The following is a 20,655-nucleotide window of genomic DNA, read 5'->3' as shown; positions in this document are numbered from 1 at the left end:
CAGCAGCCCACTCAAAGGCTTATTCCACAGAGGGAGAGAAAGTGAGGGGAGGCATTTTATAGTGTTTTCCAGTTATCTTTGCCCTTATAGAGCTGTTCTCAAACCAGCTCCATCAAACCAAGCACCACCCCCACTTTTTAGCTGCCCACTCTATTCCTCCTCTGTTCACTGTGATATTTCCCTTGAGCCGCTTTGTTTTCCGTCCTCTCAGGGAGTAACGCCAGGGCGATACTCAATCTGAAGGATGTCATTAATAAATGAGGCATTTACCAGTTTAGACGCATCTTATTTGAGACTCGTTGTCTAATTTTCTACTTCAAGTAAGAGCTTTTGAAACGCTGCTGTCGCAGTCGTTTGCTTTGTGTTTCTGAAATGTGAAGAATTGCACTTTTTACTTAGATACGGAGTTTGTTTTGTAATCTATTATTAACTTTCTCTGAGGACAAATAATAAGGCCATGCTGTATTACACTGATACACAATATAATTATTTTTTATTTTGTTTAAATATTTATTCTCAAATAAAAATGAGGGTATTGCAACAAGAAGGACAGCTCATTATAATGCAACAGGATCCTGTATGAAGGTCTTTTATTATATAATACACATTCCTTTTCAAATGGAAAAAAGATTTTACTCCCCTCTATGCTCACAATATTTAACCCTTTAACACCTAAGCCTCAACATGCCCGTGTGATTTTTCCCATTTTAATAGTGTATTAAAAATTTAAAATGAAGAAAAACTAAATGTTTGAACAGTATAAAACATATTTAAAATAACATTTGTTTGAGTTTTTGTTTCACTGTCTAAAAACAGGATTTTTCCGATAGCACAAACCGTCGCGTAATTACGGTAACACAAACTGCGCTTGCACAAACGTGACGTCTGCGATACACTCGGTGTTAAAGGGTTAAGTAACCAATGACCATCGCTGCACAGTTTCCTAAACAGCAGATTTAAGTTTAGTCCTTTCTAAGAAGTTCCTAATCTCTCCTTGTTTCTTTGTTTGCCCTCCATTTGTCTGTATGCTCTGCCAAACTTCATCTCAGAAAAGGCATAACTCCTGTCTCGAGTGCTAAAATTATCATTTTTAATTAACACATGGCATAAAGTATTTCTGAGCTGGGATGCTTTGGATGGCTGGCTCTTGGCTACATATCACTTAAGCTAGAATGTGCAGCTCCAGGCTGGGTGCACACAACAAAGTTGTTTTTTAAAGCATCCTGGTGATCTGCTCGAAAAATAGCAATCCAGGTAGAAAGATACACAAAAAACCAGGAGATTGGAATTTACTCGTATTTTACTTGTATTTGAGAGTCTGTGGAAATATTATTGTATAATTGTCAATGAAACTGCTGGAAAAAATATAGGCCTTATGTTAAATGTGTTATGGCATTGATTCCAAGCAGGATATTAGGATCTATGCCAAAATACACATGCTGGCATATGATACGCACTGTAATGAGCAGTGACAGGAGCATTAGGAGAAAGCAGTCTAAAAAGACTTGTTGGGTAATGTCCCAGTGTTCGCTAATGTGTGTTCTATGTTTCTCATTCTGCGGTGAAGTTATACATCCTTTTCCAGTAACCGAAAATGAAATCAGATCATTTGGGGTCATCAAAAATGTCACATTGTTGTGATTAAAAAAAGAAGAAAAAAAGAAAGAGAGAGAAAAGTTACAGCCAGTAGATAAATATTCTTGTGTTTTTCATCGTGGTTGCAGTGTTGTACTTGTATTGTACGCCTGATTGTTATGCAATTATTTTGATAGTATAATACAGAAGTCAATGCACCAAAATAAAGAAACTGCGGAGTGTCAAAAGAAATGAATATGATTACTGTTATGATGAGAAATATTTTCTCATCAGCAATGCCACAGAGGCACATTAATCACCCACAACCCATATTCATCTTCATTTTCTTCTCCATTCCTCTCTCTTTACTCTCTTCCTCCGTGCCATCCACTTAACTCCTCCGTCTCCTTCCACACAGAAGAGGAGAAGCAAGACCCGCACGCGCATGCACGCACGGCTGGTAATGCAGGGTTAATAAGATTGGAGAGCATCTGATGGTTGTGCACATTCAGGCCAGATTACATTTAATTCGATTGGGTTTCACTCACTAGGCTCCCTCCCACTCCTCTCTTCTTTCTCCCTTTCTTTCCGCCATCGCCTCATTGTCCTCCTCTGGCTTTTGTTGGACCAGAGGTGGTCTGGCCTCACAAAAAGACACAGGTTCACACGAAAGGGTACAACATGTGCACACTGCTTTCATTTTGGAGCTGAACACACACACCCACACCCACACACACACAAACTGGTGACCTTCACGTTTAAGCCAAATGCCCTTCATAATTGGTATTTTACGATGTCAACTCTACTCTTGAACCAGAGACAAGAATGAATCTCATGGGGAAGAAAATACTGTGATTTTGATTATAATCAATCAAACATCTTGAAGCATTGTGGGCAGTCGCTGCGCTGATATTTAGTACAACAGCACGACGTCGAGTGTGATATTACTTTCTACAAATGTTTTTTTTTTATAATATTTGAAAATAAGGAGCTACACCAACAAAACATCGACTGTTGCCTAGCAACACAAACAATATCCTGCACACATATCTGGCATGCTTGACTTGACAGAAGGTTATGTCCACTACTTCAATTCATGTACATTTATTTGTATGCTTGAGGGGAAAAAAAAAGTGTCTGTTGAGAGCCTGATGTGACAGTTCCCCGCTCCATCATTTCCTGCTCTCAGTAGTTGGTCTCGAGTAACTTTTTTGTGAACAACGTTCAGAGCTGCAAGACAGAACACGTTTTTTTGTTTTGTTAAGGCTATAGTTTGTTATGTTCACAGCACATTATAAGTCCTTCCTTGCTAATGCCACAACAGCACACTGGGAGGTTTGCACAGAAGTGCCCCACTCCTTATCCTCACAACCATTCATAATTTAATTCAAATATTATTTCTGGAAAAATATCATTTTGGTGTACTTTGTATCAGTGTGAGTTCATAGCGTCCAGCAGTTAGTGTAATTAATGATTATTACCCATGAAGTGGAGGGATACTACAGTTAAAGGTACCCAATATCAGCAATCTCATCCAGTCAAATGACTTGCCTGCAACTATAGTCAGAACTAACTGTTGTAACATAAGGTCATGGTGTTTTTCCACTATATAGTACCACGTCGCCTTGGCACGGCTCGACTACACGGTTTGGTTGGTATTCCATTACAATATAGCACCTCCTCAAAGGGCGGGGTCATCATAGCATGGCTGCATGAAACTGAAAACTCCGTTTTATACACGCGACACACACTACCGTAACTAGTGACTTGTTAAGCAGTTGTTTCGATATACTGAATCATTAGAATCAGTTCATTAAAAAGATTTGTTCAGTACTTCCTGCATGACTGGTGCACACACTCTGTATGACACAGTCACTGGACTGACATACAGCGGCAGAGGTTGGGATGTGGCTCGCCGGTCGCAGGTTTCAGCAGTGAATAAATACACCAGACCCCTCTGTTAAAAAATGAGCTTTTAGAAATTTCCTTGCTAAATGGAGATTAATCCACATTTTCAGGACATCACTCTCACTAGTATCGGCTCAGGTCACTTGGAACCTCGCCTGTGCAGGTATTAAAAATAGTACCAGGTACCAGGTACGATCACTAATGGAAAAGCAAAATAACCGTGCCGTGCCAAAGCGCGTTGAGTCGAGTTTGTGGAAACGCGCCATTAGAGAGAAGACTTATTGTTGGTGCCTGCTGCTGGAACTCACAAGAAATTTTCAGTTGGAAGGATAGTTGGCAGTCTTTGGACTTTGGTGGGATTTGTATCCTGAAAAAGCACGAGAGCAAACGTTGTCTGATGAAAGAAAACCTGTCATCATAAATTCACACCATGACATATCATTGCACCGGGCTCATCATGTTCATGACAACAGAGTGAGACAACGTTTGCTTCGTGACAGTGCATTATCCGGCGAGAGAGGCAGCCATGAAGTGATTCATGTGGTCAACGAGAGTAGTCAGATAGACTGAGAATGAATGATTGATTAGTTTTAAGGGGCCTAAAGTGTAGCAAGCAGACAAAAAAAAAAACATTACATTACCAGCAGCATGGACTGACACAAGGCAAGTTGGGTTTATGGATTCATGCTGCGGATTGTAAATTCTGACTCTACCATCTGGAGCACAATCAGAACTAGATTAATCAGACAAGGTTGCATGTTTCCAGCATTCAACTGCCCAGTTTATGGTGAAGCCGCCGTGTCCACTGCAGCCTGTCTGTCTCACAGCTTAAAGTGCTGTTCATTCACTGTTGTAAAGCGAGGTTATTTGAGTTGCTGTAGCACGTTTGTCAGCCCTAAAAGTCTGGTCATTATCCTCTGACCTCTCTCATCAGCAGGGCATTTCCGGCTGCAGATCTACTGTCACTGGGCAGTATTTGCTTTTAATAGCATTCTGGCAAATGACTCCAGAGAGAGTTTGGATCTCATTTCATGTTTGATGTGAATATTAGTTTGAAAGAAGCTGAGAGAGTGTCATTTATGATGTGAGCACTCGGAATATTATGTAGCGACTACAGTAGCTAGTTATTCTCCTCAATTCACTTATATAGGATAAATAACATGAATAACATCCAAAGCAAGGTACCCTGACTAATATATCTCAATATAACACTCCTGAAAACCACATTTACAGCATGATTGATTCATATGTACATATGTGTGTATATATATATATATATACATATATGTACATATATATATTTTACAAACGCAAAGACGGAGCTATATTTCCATTTAGCTGCTAATTGTTTTCACTTGCCTCGGGGCAAGCTTGCAGTGTCAACAACATGGCAGACAGAGAGACACATCCACTTAGTCATGTTACCCATGATTTTACAGAGATTATCTTTATGTAAATGTTTCAGTAGATCACAAGAAAACATCACACATGATCATTTTGAATTCAAAACACACCATGGACCACAACAAATGGCCGTAGTCTGTGACACAAGAAGGTGAGGAAAAAAACAGATAGGAAACAAGAGTCAGATAAGGCAAGAAGAAGAAGAAAGTAATGTAATTACATTTGGAAAAAAAATAATAATAAAACAATTGTGTTCATGGATGAGGAAAAGGTAAAAACTAAAAGAAAGGTGGCAGTTTGAGAAACAAAAAAGAATGAGAGTGATAGAGTGGGGTGAGAGAGGAGCCACGTCTTAACGTCTGTGTTTTTCCTCATCTTTTTTCCCCATCTGCTTTGTTGTTGTCCTGACGCACACACACACACACACACACACACACACACACACACACACAGCCTAGACAGATGGACAGAGAAATGGATGGACAAAGGACTGACCTAACCAAATATTTATGGGTTTATTCAGGACTGATAAACGTCCGCCGTGTAAAGCCACTTGATGTGTACATGTGTGTGTCCTCTCCCACCTTTTATTAATCACACCAAACCTTCATCTCTCAACCCACACAGACTCCCCTCCACTCTCTCTTTCTATCCTTCACTCTCTGTCCTCACTCAAGCCTGTAACTAATGACTCTGGAGGAGGCAAACACACAAACACACACATCCACCTACACACTCACACACATACAGAGTTTAGAGTTGGGGGGGTGGGGGTCAAGAGAGAGGATGAGGAGGGAAGGTTGCAGCTGGTTAGATGAAGAGAAGAAGAAAAAGACAGGAGGGGGAGAGGAAGGCAGAAGGTGCCAAGGACAAAGTAGATGGGAGAGGAAGAAAGGGAGAAAATAAGGGAGGGAGGTGTAAAGTGTCACTGCAAGTGGTACAAACTCTCTAATTAGCATAGTGACCTTGGTCCCCAGTAACTGTTATAACACACACACACACACACACACACACACACACACACACACAGTACCCATTCAGAATGAAGGATAGTGAGTTTTTGTGTTTCCATTGTAAGAAGATGTCTCATATAAATTCAATTATTTTTCAGTTGCAAAATGTTTTTTTTTGGAGGATCAATCCCAGCTTTCACGCATATTATTCCACATACATGCTTAAGTCACACATGTCAACATAAACATACTGTGGAAAATAATAAAACAAAGAACAACCGAGTAAGGTGCATTACACAATCCATGATTGGTGACCTAACTCAACACAAACGTACAGATTACTGAAGGCCAACACGAGTTATCACTGCAGAGTTTCAAGTATAAAAGGGTGACTGTGGATTCAGGAGGCAACAGAGAGAGAGAGAGAGAATGTCAGAATGATGCAGGGGGATTGAGAGAGAGCTGGAAAGAGAGAGAGGGGAATACAGCTGTAGTGGTAATCATCTTTCAGGTCAACAGTAATTACCAAGACGACTGAGGAGAGTGAATCCAGGACACACGGTTTCTGTATTTGCTGTGTCGTGCACATCTTCTTCTTGTCTCTTGCATCATTTTTTTAAAAACCAAGACATGCACCAGTCCTAAAGTAGATGTCAGTGAAAGCTGTGGGGTGTCCTACGTGAAGGTTTTTCACAACGTGTACACCGACAGTGTAAAAGCTCTGTTACCACAGGCCAAAAGCTCCACCGACAACCAACAACATCAGTGACAATGGATACAATCAGCATCCACACTCAGGAAACATGATATACAGGTGAATGTGCTCATTTATACTGAATTATGACTATGTTAGGACCTTTGAAATGCATGCAAACATGTTCAATACAACTGACAATTAAGCCTCACACCAACATACCCAGATAATTACAATATCGCATGCATATGTTCAACTGGAACCAAACTGGTCTAGGTGCTCTGCTAATGCCCCACAGTCTCCGCCCCTGGGCCATGAACCGGAGGACACACAGAGTCGTGGTCTGTGACGTAACAATTTAGTTCTATCAGAAAACGCCTACTAACAAGCTGAAGGGGGTCACATCACCACCAAGTGCAGCAGCATTGGACACACTTCATTCAGTAGATTGATTCTTCTGTTGTGCTTGTATAGCGGGACAAGGGCATTAGTCCATTTAAATGGTGCAGTCCAGGTTCAAGTGTGCATGAAAATGTACTGAGTGACTCCACATACCCATGTTTCACTGTAATAAACCTTAAACTCAAGTTTAGGTAAAAAAAAAAATAGCTAGTATTTGAGAGTGAGTCTTCTTGCTATTCCTTACTGCACAAGATGCATTTGTCATTTTGGCAAAAGGGTTAAGGATATATGATATATCCTGTCAAAACCTCCAGCACAGTCCATCAGATGTGCCACTCAACAGTTCTACTTTAAAAAAAGAGATCTGTCCCTCGCATCTAATAACTGTGTCTACAGTATGATATAAACATTCACACAACAGAGCCTTCAGTTTATGATGAAACTGTTTTACTCCACAGAAGAAGGTGGATGTTTTTTTCCGCGGCGTATTTATTAGGTTTTGCGGACGTCCTGGCAGCCCTGGGTAACGTTGGAAGGCAAGGAAATAAACTATAAACTGTAGAAGGTTAAGGTAGCATCTATGTGGAGGACATTACATGCAGGGCTGAATTTATCTAAATCGATTACATCCCATGAGGACATTCACAGTGTTTGAGCAAGCTTTTTGGTCAGCAACAGGCCTGGTAGTGATGATCAAGGTCAGCTCAACCAATAAAAACCCTCCCTGCAAATCTCCCCAAGAAATAATCAATGTTTGGCTTTTCTTGAATTTTTCATCTCTCCACTACAAAAGCTAATCAGCTCTTTTTCCTCTCTTTACCGACCCCCTTTGCTCACTTTGGTGACAAAGCTTTTAACACTCACAGTTAAAAGAACAAAGGTTTTTGTAGTCAGTATAGAGTGAGATGACAAAAACAAAGAAAGAGTTAACTTTGACAAATGTGTCTCTGTCAGTCTAAATGGTACTGAATGCACAAACAACCCAAAATAAGTTACTCATCACGCAAAATGCTTTCAGGTCAAAATGGAAATCCAGTATCAGTGGGAATGACTTTCCCGTTGGACCCTGATTCAGCAAAGTTAGACAAGACATAAGCAGCTCTGTGCATAATTAGTTCCTGAAACAGTAAGTCTGTGTAATTTTATTTGGAATCGACTCCTTGGCCTCCCTTCCATCCCTCCGGAAAACTCAATCTCCAAGGAGTAAAGGGTTGTTCTCTCTTTAATAACAGCTAAACACATCAACACTGCCTCCTCCAGCCGTTAGAAACAAAAAAAAAAAAAAAAAAAAAAAGAGATGGAAGCCTAATGAAAAGAGGTTTAATAGAAGAGCGAGGCAAAGGTTGCTCAGAGGCTTGCTGCTGTTTAATTCAATGGGATGCTCCTGGTGCCTGAAAACTGGCCCATTTTAATTGCACTCGTCTCTCATTTGTAAGAGGAAGCGTGGAGTGATACAGCCTTAATAAATTTGAAAGCAAGGCAAGGTTTTCAGTGTTTCCCTCTCACACAGAGAAGTGGTGTTGCTGGCTCTGATACAGCACTGTAAGGTATGCTCGTATTCACATTGGTGCGTAACATAAGACATATTAACACTTAACACAAAACCTGAAATAAAGGAGGGAGCTCTGCTCAGCTGCTCCGTATCTTCTCACGGATTTGATCAATAATCTCATTATGACCATTGTCTTTAATCAATAACTCTATATCGGCTCTATTGGCTTAATCAAAAACTGCAGCTATCTCACACCAGTCGACATAACAGAATAACTCTATGATCCAGTACTATCGTTGTCTCCTTCACTCTTATGACCATAAATAACAACAACCATCATCACCACCTTTGTTACCATCATTATCACCTCCACCAACACAATCAGCTTGACTCCGCGTGTACAGATAAGGACGGAGTCTACCCGGAGTAAACCGCACCAAAACGATGCCAAACATCTCATCTAAGAGAGTGAAGGGTGGGTTGAAGCTTACCTTTGCCATTTGTGCCTGGACTCCACTGGCTTTGAGTGAGGCCACCGCCTTCTGGGCTGCTGCAGGGCTGTCAAAGTCCACAAAGCCATAGCCTGAGAATACAGGAAACAATGCACACATACTGTAGGTAAGAATCAGCACGGCAGGGTACAAGGGAAATAAAAACATGATAGACTGCAGAGAAGGACTACCAGTTACTGAGGAAATCCAGCCAGTGTTCATTTCTCATCATAATCATGAATCACAAAGCCTGTGTTTTATGTTCGCACTGCATTCATCCAATAAACATGTCCAAACCAAGTTGGGTCATGGTTTAAAAAAAAAAAAAAACAGTTCCTCAATTAAACGGGGTTCATCTTACGCCATCAACGGAATTGGTGTCATAACAGTAACTCTTAATATCTTGTTTATGATCCAAAAGATGTAATGTCTTTGCGAGTTTATGAACAGCACATTACAGCTCTTTCTGCCACACCATGTATTGTAATGACTCTAATAATGTCTTTCAATATACTAACTCAATGGGACAGCTCCTTCACGTCGGCTGTAGTTGTGCATATATTCTTTATACTGCATGAATAGTGACTCAGTGTTGAACAAACTATAGTTTTACAAGTAAAATCCTCTGTTTTCATCTTGTCTTACTTTTAATATCCCTTTGTCTTTCACATGAGCTTTTACATTTTTGTGTAGCAAATCAGGGTGTGTGTGTGTGTACAGTGTATCTGCTGAACTCTTAAGGCTGGGGATTTACATGTGGCCACATAGGAAACACAGAAGGACACATGGTCTGCACACACACAAAGTCTGCTTTTATAAACACGCCCTTTTTTGCTGGGTTACTGGGTCGGGGGCCGGAAAGAGATGTCAAATAGACACAAGGATGGAAGAAGACAGCCTGTGTCTGCTGACTGAAAGACAGCGGGAATGTGGTGTTTATGAAGAAAAATACGTGTGTGTGTGTGTGTGTGTGTGTGTGTGAGAGAGAGAGGGAAAGACGGCGACTAATGAAAGGGGCACATGCATTAAACTGCGGAGAAAAATATTCAGAGAGCACAGTAGCTTTAGAATTCCAGCTGTAGTTGTGTGGGCTGCATGTTAAAACAATTAAACGATTCACATTTCAAAAGCCTCTCGTCGAAATCCTGCATGTAAACATGCGCTGAACAAGGGAATGCACTTCCTCTATCCTCATTCCTAACATCTGTTCTTGTCTGTCTGTATTTTTTTAATATGCAGCCATGCTCAGATTTGCTGATAAGCCGTTGATTTTTTTTTTCTCTTTCTTTCCTTTATTGTTCAAAGGCAGCACACTGCTTTCACAGCAAGACCGTACACAGTGCACACAAATATTTATACTGGTGCTAATGAGAAACACATAATTTAACGCAAATAGGGTACGGCAAACACACACACACACATGTGCATGCAAACATTCTTACATTAGCGACTGTGACAAACACCGATCCACAAAAGATAAGAAAAGACCACAGATATATTCAAACACGCACATGTGGTGCACACGAGCGTGCTCTGTTTTGTTCGTTGTGCTTAAACTATATTTACCCAATAGAGGCCAAACGCTCATTTCAAATGCACACGCAATCATTTATCACAAAAGTTCCACATCCCTCATAGTCCACACTTGAACTAATGGGTGTTTGTTTGGAGTGTGAAAATACATGGCTCACAGTGGATAATGCAATCACCACAGGTCCAAAACGAATGTTTGTTTGTTGTAAATAGAGTATTCATAAATAAATGAATAAATAAATACCACCAATACATTGTTATGTTGTGTAGCCATACAAAACAGGCTACAATTGTCGAAAGCTTTATTATAACTTAACATATATCATGTGAAATGCAGTTCATTTTTACACATGAACAACAGTGTGAAGCTCACTTGCAGCAGTTTAGAGTCTTTTTTTTCAGTAAATAGACTCATTTGGAGCCCGTCAAGATCATTTACTGTTTTCCATTTATTTCATCCTGTGGAATAATTAAGCATTAAATTGATTATGGATAATTATTATTAGTAGTATTTCTGTGTGAGAGGATACCATGCATAACATTTTGAATTTTACTCACCATTAGTAACCCATGGTCTTACATTTTTCATTAATTTCACAGTAATTTTCAATTACTTATGATCCATCCAGGAATATTACCTAGATTTAACCATGGAGGTTTTCACAGAGATATAAAAAACTATTTTACGTGGGTAAGTAATATTCCTCAAATCATAAAACATATAAATATGATTCAAAGATATACATATTTTAATATATATTATCTAAAAGAAGAAGACAAAATGCATAGCATATCAAAATATTAATCACAAATGATCAACATTGAGCGAGCAGAGCAGGGTGAATCAAAGAAAACATCTACAGCCAGATAACTTTGAAGTTATTCAAGTTATTATTATCTAGTGTGGTGAACGTACTGTGTTGTAAGTGTCTTCAGCATAAAAGTGAAAGTCTGCACGGGACACAGTTGGATCAAGTTCATTTATACTGTACTGAAAATAAATTAATGTGGTCCCAGGACCAGTCCATGGGGGATCCTTTCGACTATAAATTGGCATATGGAAAAACACATGTAATACATATCACCAGACATTGTTCGCTTTTCAACAGCAGGGAATTAAAGACATATTTCATGCCCAGGTGGTTCATCTCCATGACTCATATGGTCTGAACATAAGCCTCGAAGAGAATATGCCATCTGGTTTGAACATATCCATCGCTCAATGTCAATGTCTTTGTATTCCGAAAATGTATTTGCCCCCGCTCTCTTCAGGGTGGTGAGAGGTCAAGTACTGGCAACAGACCACACCCCAAAAATAAGTAGGGACTCATTGTTTTCGCTCAATGACACTTCAGCTGGGTGGTAGCTTGCCGAGTCTGTAAGGAGATGCCTGCCTTTCAGGCTGATAGACACTTTTCCGAAGTACTTCACGGTTCCTCTGCCTACTTTGTAATTCCTACATTTTAATATAAAACCTTTCCGCTCTTTAATCCATTGAAAACTCCTGTCTCATATGGATGTAAATGATAAGGATATTTCCAGAGAGCAGAAGAGCGAAAATAATATCTCTGAATTTATATAATCCTCTTGATGTGTGCCTTGTCCCGACTATCTGTGGACTAATGATGACACCGACTTGACAATTCATCCTGCTCAGTCAGGCCAGGCAAATATTACACTTGTGAATTGAAAGAACTTATGAAGAAGACACACATTTGCATTCATGGATACAGATGGAAGCGCAGATAAACTTGAGAACACACACACACACACACCAGCATCCCAGGATTCGATCTAATCTCCTGAGCCCTAGAGTTCCTGGCCCTGGGCCATTAGAATAGGCTAACTGAGTACAGAGGAAACAGAAGAGAGACGGAGCTAGGAGGAATGTGGCGTGAGACAGTGAGTCAGGTAGAGAAAGAGTAAAAATAAGTTGAGCAACAGGAGAGGGAGGGATAAAGGCAATGGGCAGGAGATATAAAGACAGTGAGAGGGAGGGTGTTTGTGTTTGGGAAATGGAAATCCTTTACAATCTTAAGTGGTTTCCTCTCCCTTCCTTCCTCCATCCTGTTCTCTGTTCCCTCTCCCTCCCCCAGAGCTCCCACACTACTAACGAGAAAACTGTCAGTGTATTTAACACCGAACCTCTACCTGCTCCACAGTTGAAGACTTTATAAAGAGAATCTCTGCATTATCTTGGAGGACAAAGTAAAACTTTTCTGTCTTTGTTCACTCAAATAACTCAAGTAATTCTTAGGATGCTATTTTTACTATATGCACGCACATAATTCACACACAAAAGCGTTCACTTTTTAGGGACAAAGAAGCAAAGAAGCCTTGGAGACAACGCATGCTGTAACTCACAAAAAGGGACTTATTAAAGGGAATACAACAACATAATTACTTAGATTAAGTAAAAACCTCACAGAAACTAGAACAACAAAGTTCCCGCGTGATAACTGGAGCAGGCAAACCAACTGAACACTGTCCCTGCCGCCCACAGAGGAATACTTTATTTATTTACCAGTGCCATTGTCATACATGTTTCACATTATCCAACTCTCACTCTTTCATGTCTGAAAACTCTAAATCATAACTTTCATCGGCGTCCCCTCCCTTTTCTGTCAGCCCCAGGTTATTTTTACCCCCTCCCTCCACTGCCCCGCGCCTCCTCCCATCCATCCCACCGTTTCCAGGAGAACTCTGAGCCAATTTGGACTCTCTTAGTCACGCTAAGCACTTATCTTGTCCCCAATGAATGCCCCTGCAATCAAACCAACACTTATCCGGTTGTAAGGCATTCTAATGGCCAACTAATAATGAAACTCCTCCATTGTGAGTTAACAACTAACTAAGACGTGTACAGTGATCAGCAAAATGAAATCCAGTATACCGATTTTAATGTAGGAATTCTGCATGAGAGAACCTGACCTGTTCATGATGGAGGCAACAGAATAAAAATCACCTGCAGCTGCGGCATTCAGGGTATTGTGTGAATTTATAACTGGATGCATTTGTATTTCTTAAACAGTCACTCTAATGTTTAGTATTCATAAAGGCTTTGTCTGCAATTTAGTGCAACGATCTGGTGCCTAGAATATCCACTTGCAAATACACACATATCATGTCATCAAACAAACATCTAAGGTCACAGCTTTTTTGTCCGTCACTGCAAATAAAATTGTTGTCTCGTCTCTGCAAAGTGACACTTTAATTATTCTAGCTGAGGATTATGCAATCCAAAAAACAAGAAAATATGCCCTAATACCCACTGATCGGTGTGCTTATGGAAATCGAGTATCATAGTACCCGGCAAATCCAAGTGTTTTTGTTTTTTTTTTAAAGGAGGACCAGAGGATGTGTTCCAACTATCAGGGAAACACAATCCTCCACCTCCACAGGAAACTTACTCCTGGGCCCTGTTAAAAGGGTCCACAAGTGACTGTCAATCCTCAGATCCAGGAGGAACAATGTAGAACAGCAGACCAACTCTTTACCCTTGCAGGGTTGCTAGGGGTTTCATCGGAGGATTCCCCTCTGTTGGATGGGCTCTGCACAGAGCCATCCGGTCCTTGTACTGCCAAAGTGAGAGTGAGATAATGTAGTTCTGTTGGCCACATGTAAACATGTGCAATGGTGCGGTTTGTGGCCATGTGTGAAGTGGGCCGGATGAGAGTCAACAACTCCAGTTCTGGGACTGTGGTTCTCATCCGGAAGATAGTGGACTGCTTCTTCCAGATGGGGAGCTGAAATGCACAGCTCTCCATTTACCAGTCAATATATGGTCAGTTAGCTTTGGGTGGTGACCTAAAGAATGAGATTGCAGGAATAAGTGACCAACATTACAATGGGGAGACTGGGCTCAGCATTCAAGATAGGGTGAGGAGTGAGCTCTATAAAGTAGCCTAAAGTAGTAGAGATGGTTCTGGAATCTGGCCAGGATGCCTCCTAGTATGACTTTGGACATTTCTGAGCATGTTGCACAAGGAGTAGGCCTCAGGGTAGACACAGAACCCACTGGAGGGATTATATATCTTGGTGTGGGAATGCCTTGGAATTCCCCTAGGAGGATCTGGGAATATGAACATCTGGAAAATGCCTCTGTGACCAATCCCATATAAGCAGAAAAAAATTATTTAATGTTAAACACATATGGGCCACCTGCAGTTACACTGGCTAGCATTGTTACCTCACAGCAAGAAGGTCACTGGTTCAGATCCCGGTTGGCCCAAGGGCCTCTCTGAGTGGAGTTTGCATGTTCTCACTGTGTGTGTGTGGGTTTCTCTCTGAATACTCTGGCTTTCTCCCACAGTCCAAAAACATGCAGATTGGGGATTAGGTTGATTGGACACTCTGAATTTACTGTAGGTGTGCGTGCGAGAGTGAATGGTTGTTCATCTCTGTATGTGTGCTCTGCAATGGACTGGCGACCTGTCCAGGGTGAACCCTGCCTTTTACCCTACATCAGCTGGGATTGGCTCCAGGACCCCACAACCCTCATGTGGTTGAAAAAGCAGTAGAATATGGAAAGATGGCAAACACATACATTTGAAGGAGTTTAACTTTTGTCCTTGTAAATCATTAACTTTCTTTATCTATCCACACATAACAGTTAATTCTTGCTACTAACCACCATTAGAGGTGATCCCCAACACATATATAATGTTTGACTGAAAGCGCTAAAACTAGGCTGTCAACTTGCTGCTTAAATCACAGAGATTCAGTTGTGTCTTTTTGTTCAGTCCATATTTTAAATCTCATTTCACAAAGAAACGGGCTGCACAATGGTATGTACCATTGCAGACACTAGACAGATGGCCATGTGAGTGTATCTGTATCAGTATCAGGGAAGAGTCACTTAACTTAACTTAGGGGTGGAGTGGCTCAGTGGTTAAGACCCTACCTTGTGTACCAAAGACATCATGGTCGCAAGTTCGATTCCACCCCTGGCTAATTGTACTTGATTCCATTGGAAGTCGCTTTGGATAAAAGCGTCTGCTAAATGACATGTAATGTAATGTTAACTTTGGCTTCCCCATCATAATGTTAAGTCAGGTAGGACTGCAGCGGCTCCCCAAATGACTTTACTTTGAGTAATCACAGCTGATTATGTCGCAGAATCTGTGTTTACATATTTTCCATCTGTACCAATCACAATGGCTTGACTCTCACCGTTGAAGTTGATATGCTGATTACAGGGCATGTGTGCTGTTGTCCTTAACTGTGTCAGTGTGCCTTTGAGAGGAGGCCTGGCAGATGAGAAGCAATCACTCTGAACACATGTTCTTATTCACCTCCTCTCGAGCAGATGACTACAATCATATTGATTACTGCTTTGTTGAAACCTCTCCAACAATCAAGCAGACCCTCATCAGTAGACACTTGAGTTAGTCCCATTCACCACAGAGACCATTTGAAACATATTGGTGCTATTGTTTGGTGATCTGTGTTTTATTGGCTGATGACAACAGTACAAGCATCTTGCTTTCAAATGCTGCTTAACACTGAGTATCATTAGAGCACTATCCTGAAATGGGTGCTGTAGCGGTGCATCATTTTAGATGGATTAAAAGATGGGCCCATCATTGTGTAAGTCAATGCGAACAACACAATCACACCACACTGGAACACACACAACTGTAATGCAATCCCATGGAGCAGCCGAACAAGTGGCTCACGCACAATGAAGTCATCTGTTTTGATTTGACATCCCACTGTCTGCTGACAGACATTCAAGCCCATTGTAGAAAACTCTGGGCAAGTGATTAATTGAGGACTCAAAACAGAATAAGAGGAAGGAGTTTAAAACAAAACAGAACCACAGAGCATACTGATTGCCAAGTCCAATCACTTAACAATTGATCTTTCCCAGAATAAAATCTAATATCTAAATCTCAGCTTGTCAACTAAAGAGTGACTTTGCAAGGCTCCAGATAAGTAAACAGGGTTAAGGCAATGCCTGCTCACTCACCTTTACACTGATTGGTGTTCTTGTCCAGGATGGCCTTCGTTGATACGATCTTCCCATATCTGTAGAGAAAACAGTGGAATATTCTGTCAAATGTTCAATCACTTTTAATATTCTGGGGCAATATGGATTGTTCTTTGAGACTAGTGGAAATGTGTCATTAGCCATGCTTGGTCCATAAAGCTGGTAGGTGGTAACAGCCGTGCCTGCCATGTTGGTCCAGGCTGCAATATGTCAATATGTGGATTACCACAACAGTCTGATTCTATAGACTATTAAGTGTAATGTCTTTGGTGCTCCCCGGACTTTTTATTAGTGCCACCATGAGTTTAACATTCTTGAAACACTAAAAGGAAGCACTTTAGCTATTGCGTGGATCTCCATGAACTTAAAATAACCCATCTACAAAGTCCTTTCAAGTAATGACTTGCAGTCCATCTTAATTTTATGCATCTACTGCAGGAACTTTCCCCAGAGAACAAGGACCTTTGAAAGAACTCAATTTCCATACCCGTGTTTTTACATTTGTTACTGGAGAGTCACTGAATTGACAAATATTGTGGTCTAGTTGTGCAGCCACCTTTTTAAAAATCAAGGCATGTACAAAAATATATGAAAGTGAGCAACACACTTTTGTTAACTCTCCTGAGGTTTTGGTCCTTATTGAAACTTCAAAGGGCACACACATCATGTGCTCGGGGAACTTTTCACCAAAGGTTTTGGAGAGTGGTTCTTGGGAAATACGTTTCCTGAACTTTGCATCATCTCATTTTCTAAACATTTGAATTTGGTCCATTCTTTGATTAATCATCTGTAAAACTAATATTACTCACGTCAGCCAGGGTTTTGAAAATATAATCACTGTCAGCTTAATGCCAGCACGTTAGCATTGTCTAGGTAAAAACATTTTGGTGGTTACATGAGACCAGTATCAAAATGTTTTTACGGTCAACTGTAGAGACCCTTCCAACTCACAACTCTATGTTCCAAGTTGGAGTGAAAAAAAGTATGTACTTAACCCATATACACATTTGAACCAAAAAAGTAATCCTACCAGTTTCTTAAGGTGTCAAACTTTTTAGTGTTAAACCTGTATGAAAGCTTCTATCTATTCATTCTGTCCTTATCTATTTCAAATCCCCACCTCAGGCTTCAGAACTCAGCAAGCTCTCTTTCATAAACGATAATAACCACACATCTGTATCTGTATGGCACCCAACCCTGCTAGAGGGGCCTATGAGAGAGACAGGCAAACTCCGTATCTTTTCCATCTGTTCTCTCTGACAAATTTTAACGTCTCCTGCCCACTTCACCACCTGACTCTCTTTCTTATATTTGACACCTCTGCCTCTCTCTTTGTCTTCTTTCCTTATTTTGCCCACCATCTCCATCCCACTCCTATTCTCCAGCTCTCTGTTCTCAGAAAAAAAGTTAATAATGTTTCTTATCAGCCTGGCCTTTCATTCCTCCTGGAAAGAGAGCAACAGAGACAGAGGGTATGAAGGGGGGGGGGGGGGGGGGGGGCGGAGACTCAGAGAGAACACTCAGATCACCGAGATCAGTCTGGATCAATGCCTAGCTCTGTGCATGAGACATTTAAATTAATGTTTTAACATTTTTGCATGATGCCTGATTGGCTGACCGACTGACTATCAAACAAACAGACAGAATGACAGGCTGGCTGATGGCTCCAGGTTTATACTCGCATCCGTTTTAGAGCTAAAAAAAAAAAAAAGGCAGATAAAAACAATAAAGAAAACCAAGTGAAATTACGACTGAGGAGGTTGCAAAGAGGGGAGGTGAAAAAGCGAGAGTAGTGAGGGAGTAATGAGAAACAGACGAGGAGAGGGAGAGCAGTCAGTCAAAAGATAAAAACAGACGCTAAAGGCGCGGAGGAAGCGGGGTAGTCAGGGAACGATGGAGAGAGATAGTAAGAGGTGTTTAATAAAGAAGAGATCATTTAGTTGTCACCATCAGGAGAGTCTCTGTCAGCCAGCCGCTTCTGTCAGTAGAGAGGGGAACAGAGACTAGCTCTTCTGACAGCCTCAAATCAACTCTATTGGGACAGGAGACTTAAGAAATAAAGACAGAAAAAAACGCTTTAAAGGGTTTGCTATCACACATAATATGACAGCTGAGCAGCCTATGATCTCGCTGTTGGAAGAGAGAACAATGTACAATTCGCGCACGTTCTCCTTCAATTTGAGATTGTTTTAGGGTATTTACACATCCATTGATTGTGACAGCCTGAAACGAGGTCTGATGTTTGCCTGGGTGTTTTTCACAAAGTCATGGCTGGTGGTAAACAAGATCTTTGGCCTGCGGTTTGGGGAGCAATCCAATGCCTGCAGACGTGGAAAAAAAAACAAAAGGCAGGGCTAATCGCCCACACATCTACGCACAAACAAACACACACGCAGACACACACACGCAAAGCAACCTCACAAATCAAAAACACCAAAGCGGTAATCACACACATTACACACGCCATCTGGCAGTACCCAGCGTTTTGACTTCTGCCTTCATTTAATTAAAACTTGGTATCGTTGTGCGAGTGTAAACACCTATAGTGCATGTGTGAAAGTATGTGTCTGGACACATTTGAGGATACAAATACTTGTGTGGGTGCAAAGTCCTTGAGATTACGTGTATATGAGTGTTTGTGGAATGAGTATGAATGCAGGACAAAGACCTCATGCACCACCAATTTCTTTGGCAGGTTGTTCCCCGGGCAGACAAGTGAAAGATTTCCAGACTTTGTGCATGTGTGTGTCAAAACAGAGTTAGAAATAACAGGGAGAGAGAGATAGATGTACCTAGCTCAACCCATTATGAATCTCAAAGACATATGTTCATAGCTGTCTATTTTCACCAAGTGGAAAACAAATAGAGCATATGTTTTAATGGGTAGCTGTGATTGCGTGTGTGATATAATCAGAGCAATGACGTACAAGGAAAGAGCCACCTGTTCTTTCTGTGGTTGCACATTTTAGCTGGCCTGAAAAACAAGGAAAGGACAGTGGAGGAGACGATGCCAAGGTCTTGGGGAAATGTCAAATTACAACAACACTGCATCATCCCAAATAGTGTCTTACTCGGAACTTGACTCAGTTGTAAAACTCAATTTTATCCTGGTGGCTACAAGAATGTGCTATTGTAGAGGAGAGACGGGGGAGAGTACTGACTGCAGATCAGATTATGAAGGAACGAGGTTGAGGGTAGTGAGAGGAAAGTTCTGAGTGTCCTGTTCTGTGCTCAATCCCAACTGGGAACCTTTAGCTGATTTCAGCAGAAGCCTGGAACAACCTTCAATAACATCGACCTGCACTTGACCGAACAGCAGCGACACATGAGACAAATAAAAACCATTCAAATACTTAAAAGATTCCGCCAACGGATTCAAAGGAGCCAGATGGCCAGCTCTTCCATATCCCATTGCTTTTCATTGTGCCATAGAAACAGTCAGTAAAAAAGGAGCTAAGTTATGTCATTTGTTTCTGTTGGATACTCATTATGATGAAAAAAAATCAGGAATGGGAATTGAGTTTTCATGCAACACTTCCTCATTAAGGAGCTTCCCAACAAGCTTTACAGAGTGATCTAAAGCACAGCTAACTTATTCAGGGCTACTTGACACACAATCACCAAGACAACATACTAATACTGGACATTCAAACAGTTCCTGGTGGCACTGCACACGATGGTGTTGGGACCATTTCTCTGAGATTCTGGTCCACTAAGAAAAAACTGCATCACATAATTGCTGCAGCTGCACAATGTTGCCAAACGCATCCTAACTTACACATCTGAAACGTGTTCCTTGGATTTAGATCTGGCTGTTGTGTTCATGAAACAATTAAGAGTGAAATAAATCAGTAAATGATTGTGCAGGAAGTAGTCATTAAATGATGGCACTGTAAACCGAGGCTATAAAGGGATGCACGGCCTTTACTCGGACAGGCTGTGGCAATCAAACCATGATTGGTGGACTGTGTGCTAGGACAGTTACAGTACCATAAGGCAGACTGGGTCAATGGATTCATGTTGTTAAATTCTGACTTATCATCTGCAGCCTCAGCAGAAATGCTGTTTCATCAGACATTAGACTATGTTTGATGCTTTTTTTATTGCTCGCCAAACTTTGGCAGAGTCGGGTTATCTCCGTAAAAGCTCGAACCAGTGTAGCCGCTCTCTTTTGACCTCTGTCATCAAGTGTTTCCCTCTGCAAAGTTGCT

General features: G+C 41.0%; 1 protein-coding gene across 6 annotated transcripts in view; it reads right to left on the bottom strand.

The window, feature by feature from the left end:
* LOC131470984 (RNA-binding motif, single-stranded-interacting protein 3-like) overlaps nucleotides 1-20,655 on the bottom strand; it is a 148,382-nt gene that overhangs the window by 47,371 nt on the left and 80,356 nt on the right. For all 6 annotated transcript variants that reach the window (XM_058647111.1, XM_058647110.1, XM_058647115.1 and 3 more), the window contains 2 exons: nucleotides 16,424-16,482; nucleotides 8,920-9,011 (listed from right to left, as the gene is read on the bottom strand). In XM_058647111.1, coding sequence (XP_058503094.1) covers nucleotides 8,920-9,011; nucleotides 16,424-16,482 — 151 coding nt within the window. The remainder of the gene's footprint in view (nucleotides 1-8,919; nucleotides 9,012-16,423; nucleotides 16,483-20,655) is intronic.

Source organism: Solea solea, chromosome 13 (genome assembly GCF_958295425.1).
Source record: "Solea solea chromosome 13, fSolSol10.1, whole genome shotgun sequence".
Lineage (NCBI taxonomy): Eukaryota > Metazoa > Chordata > Actinopteri > Pleuronectiformes > Soleidae > Solea > Solea solea.
The sequence above is the reverse complement of the archived record's forward strand: the minus strand, read 5'-3'. Positions and strand labels throughout refer to the sequence as shown.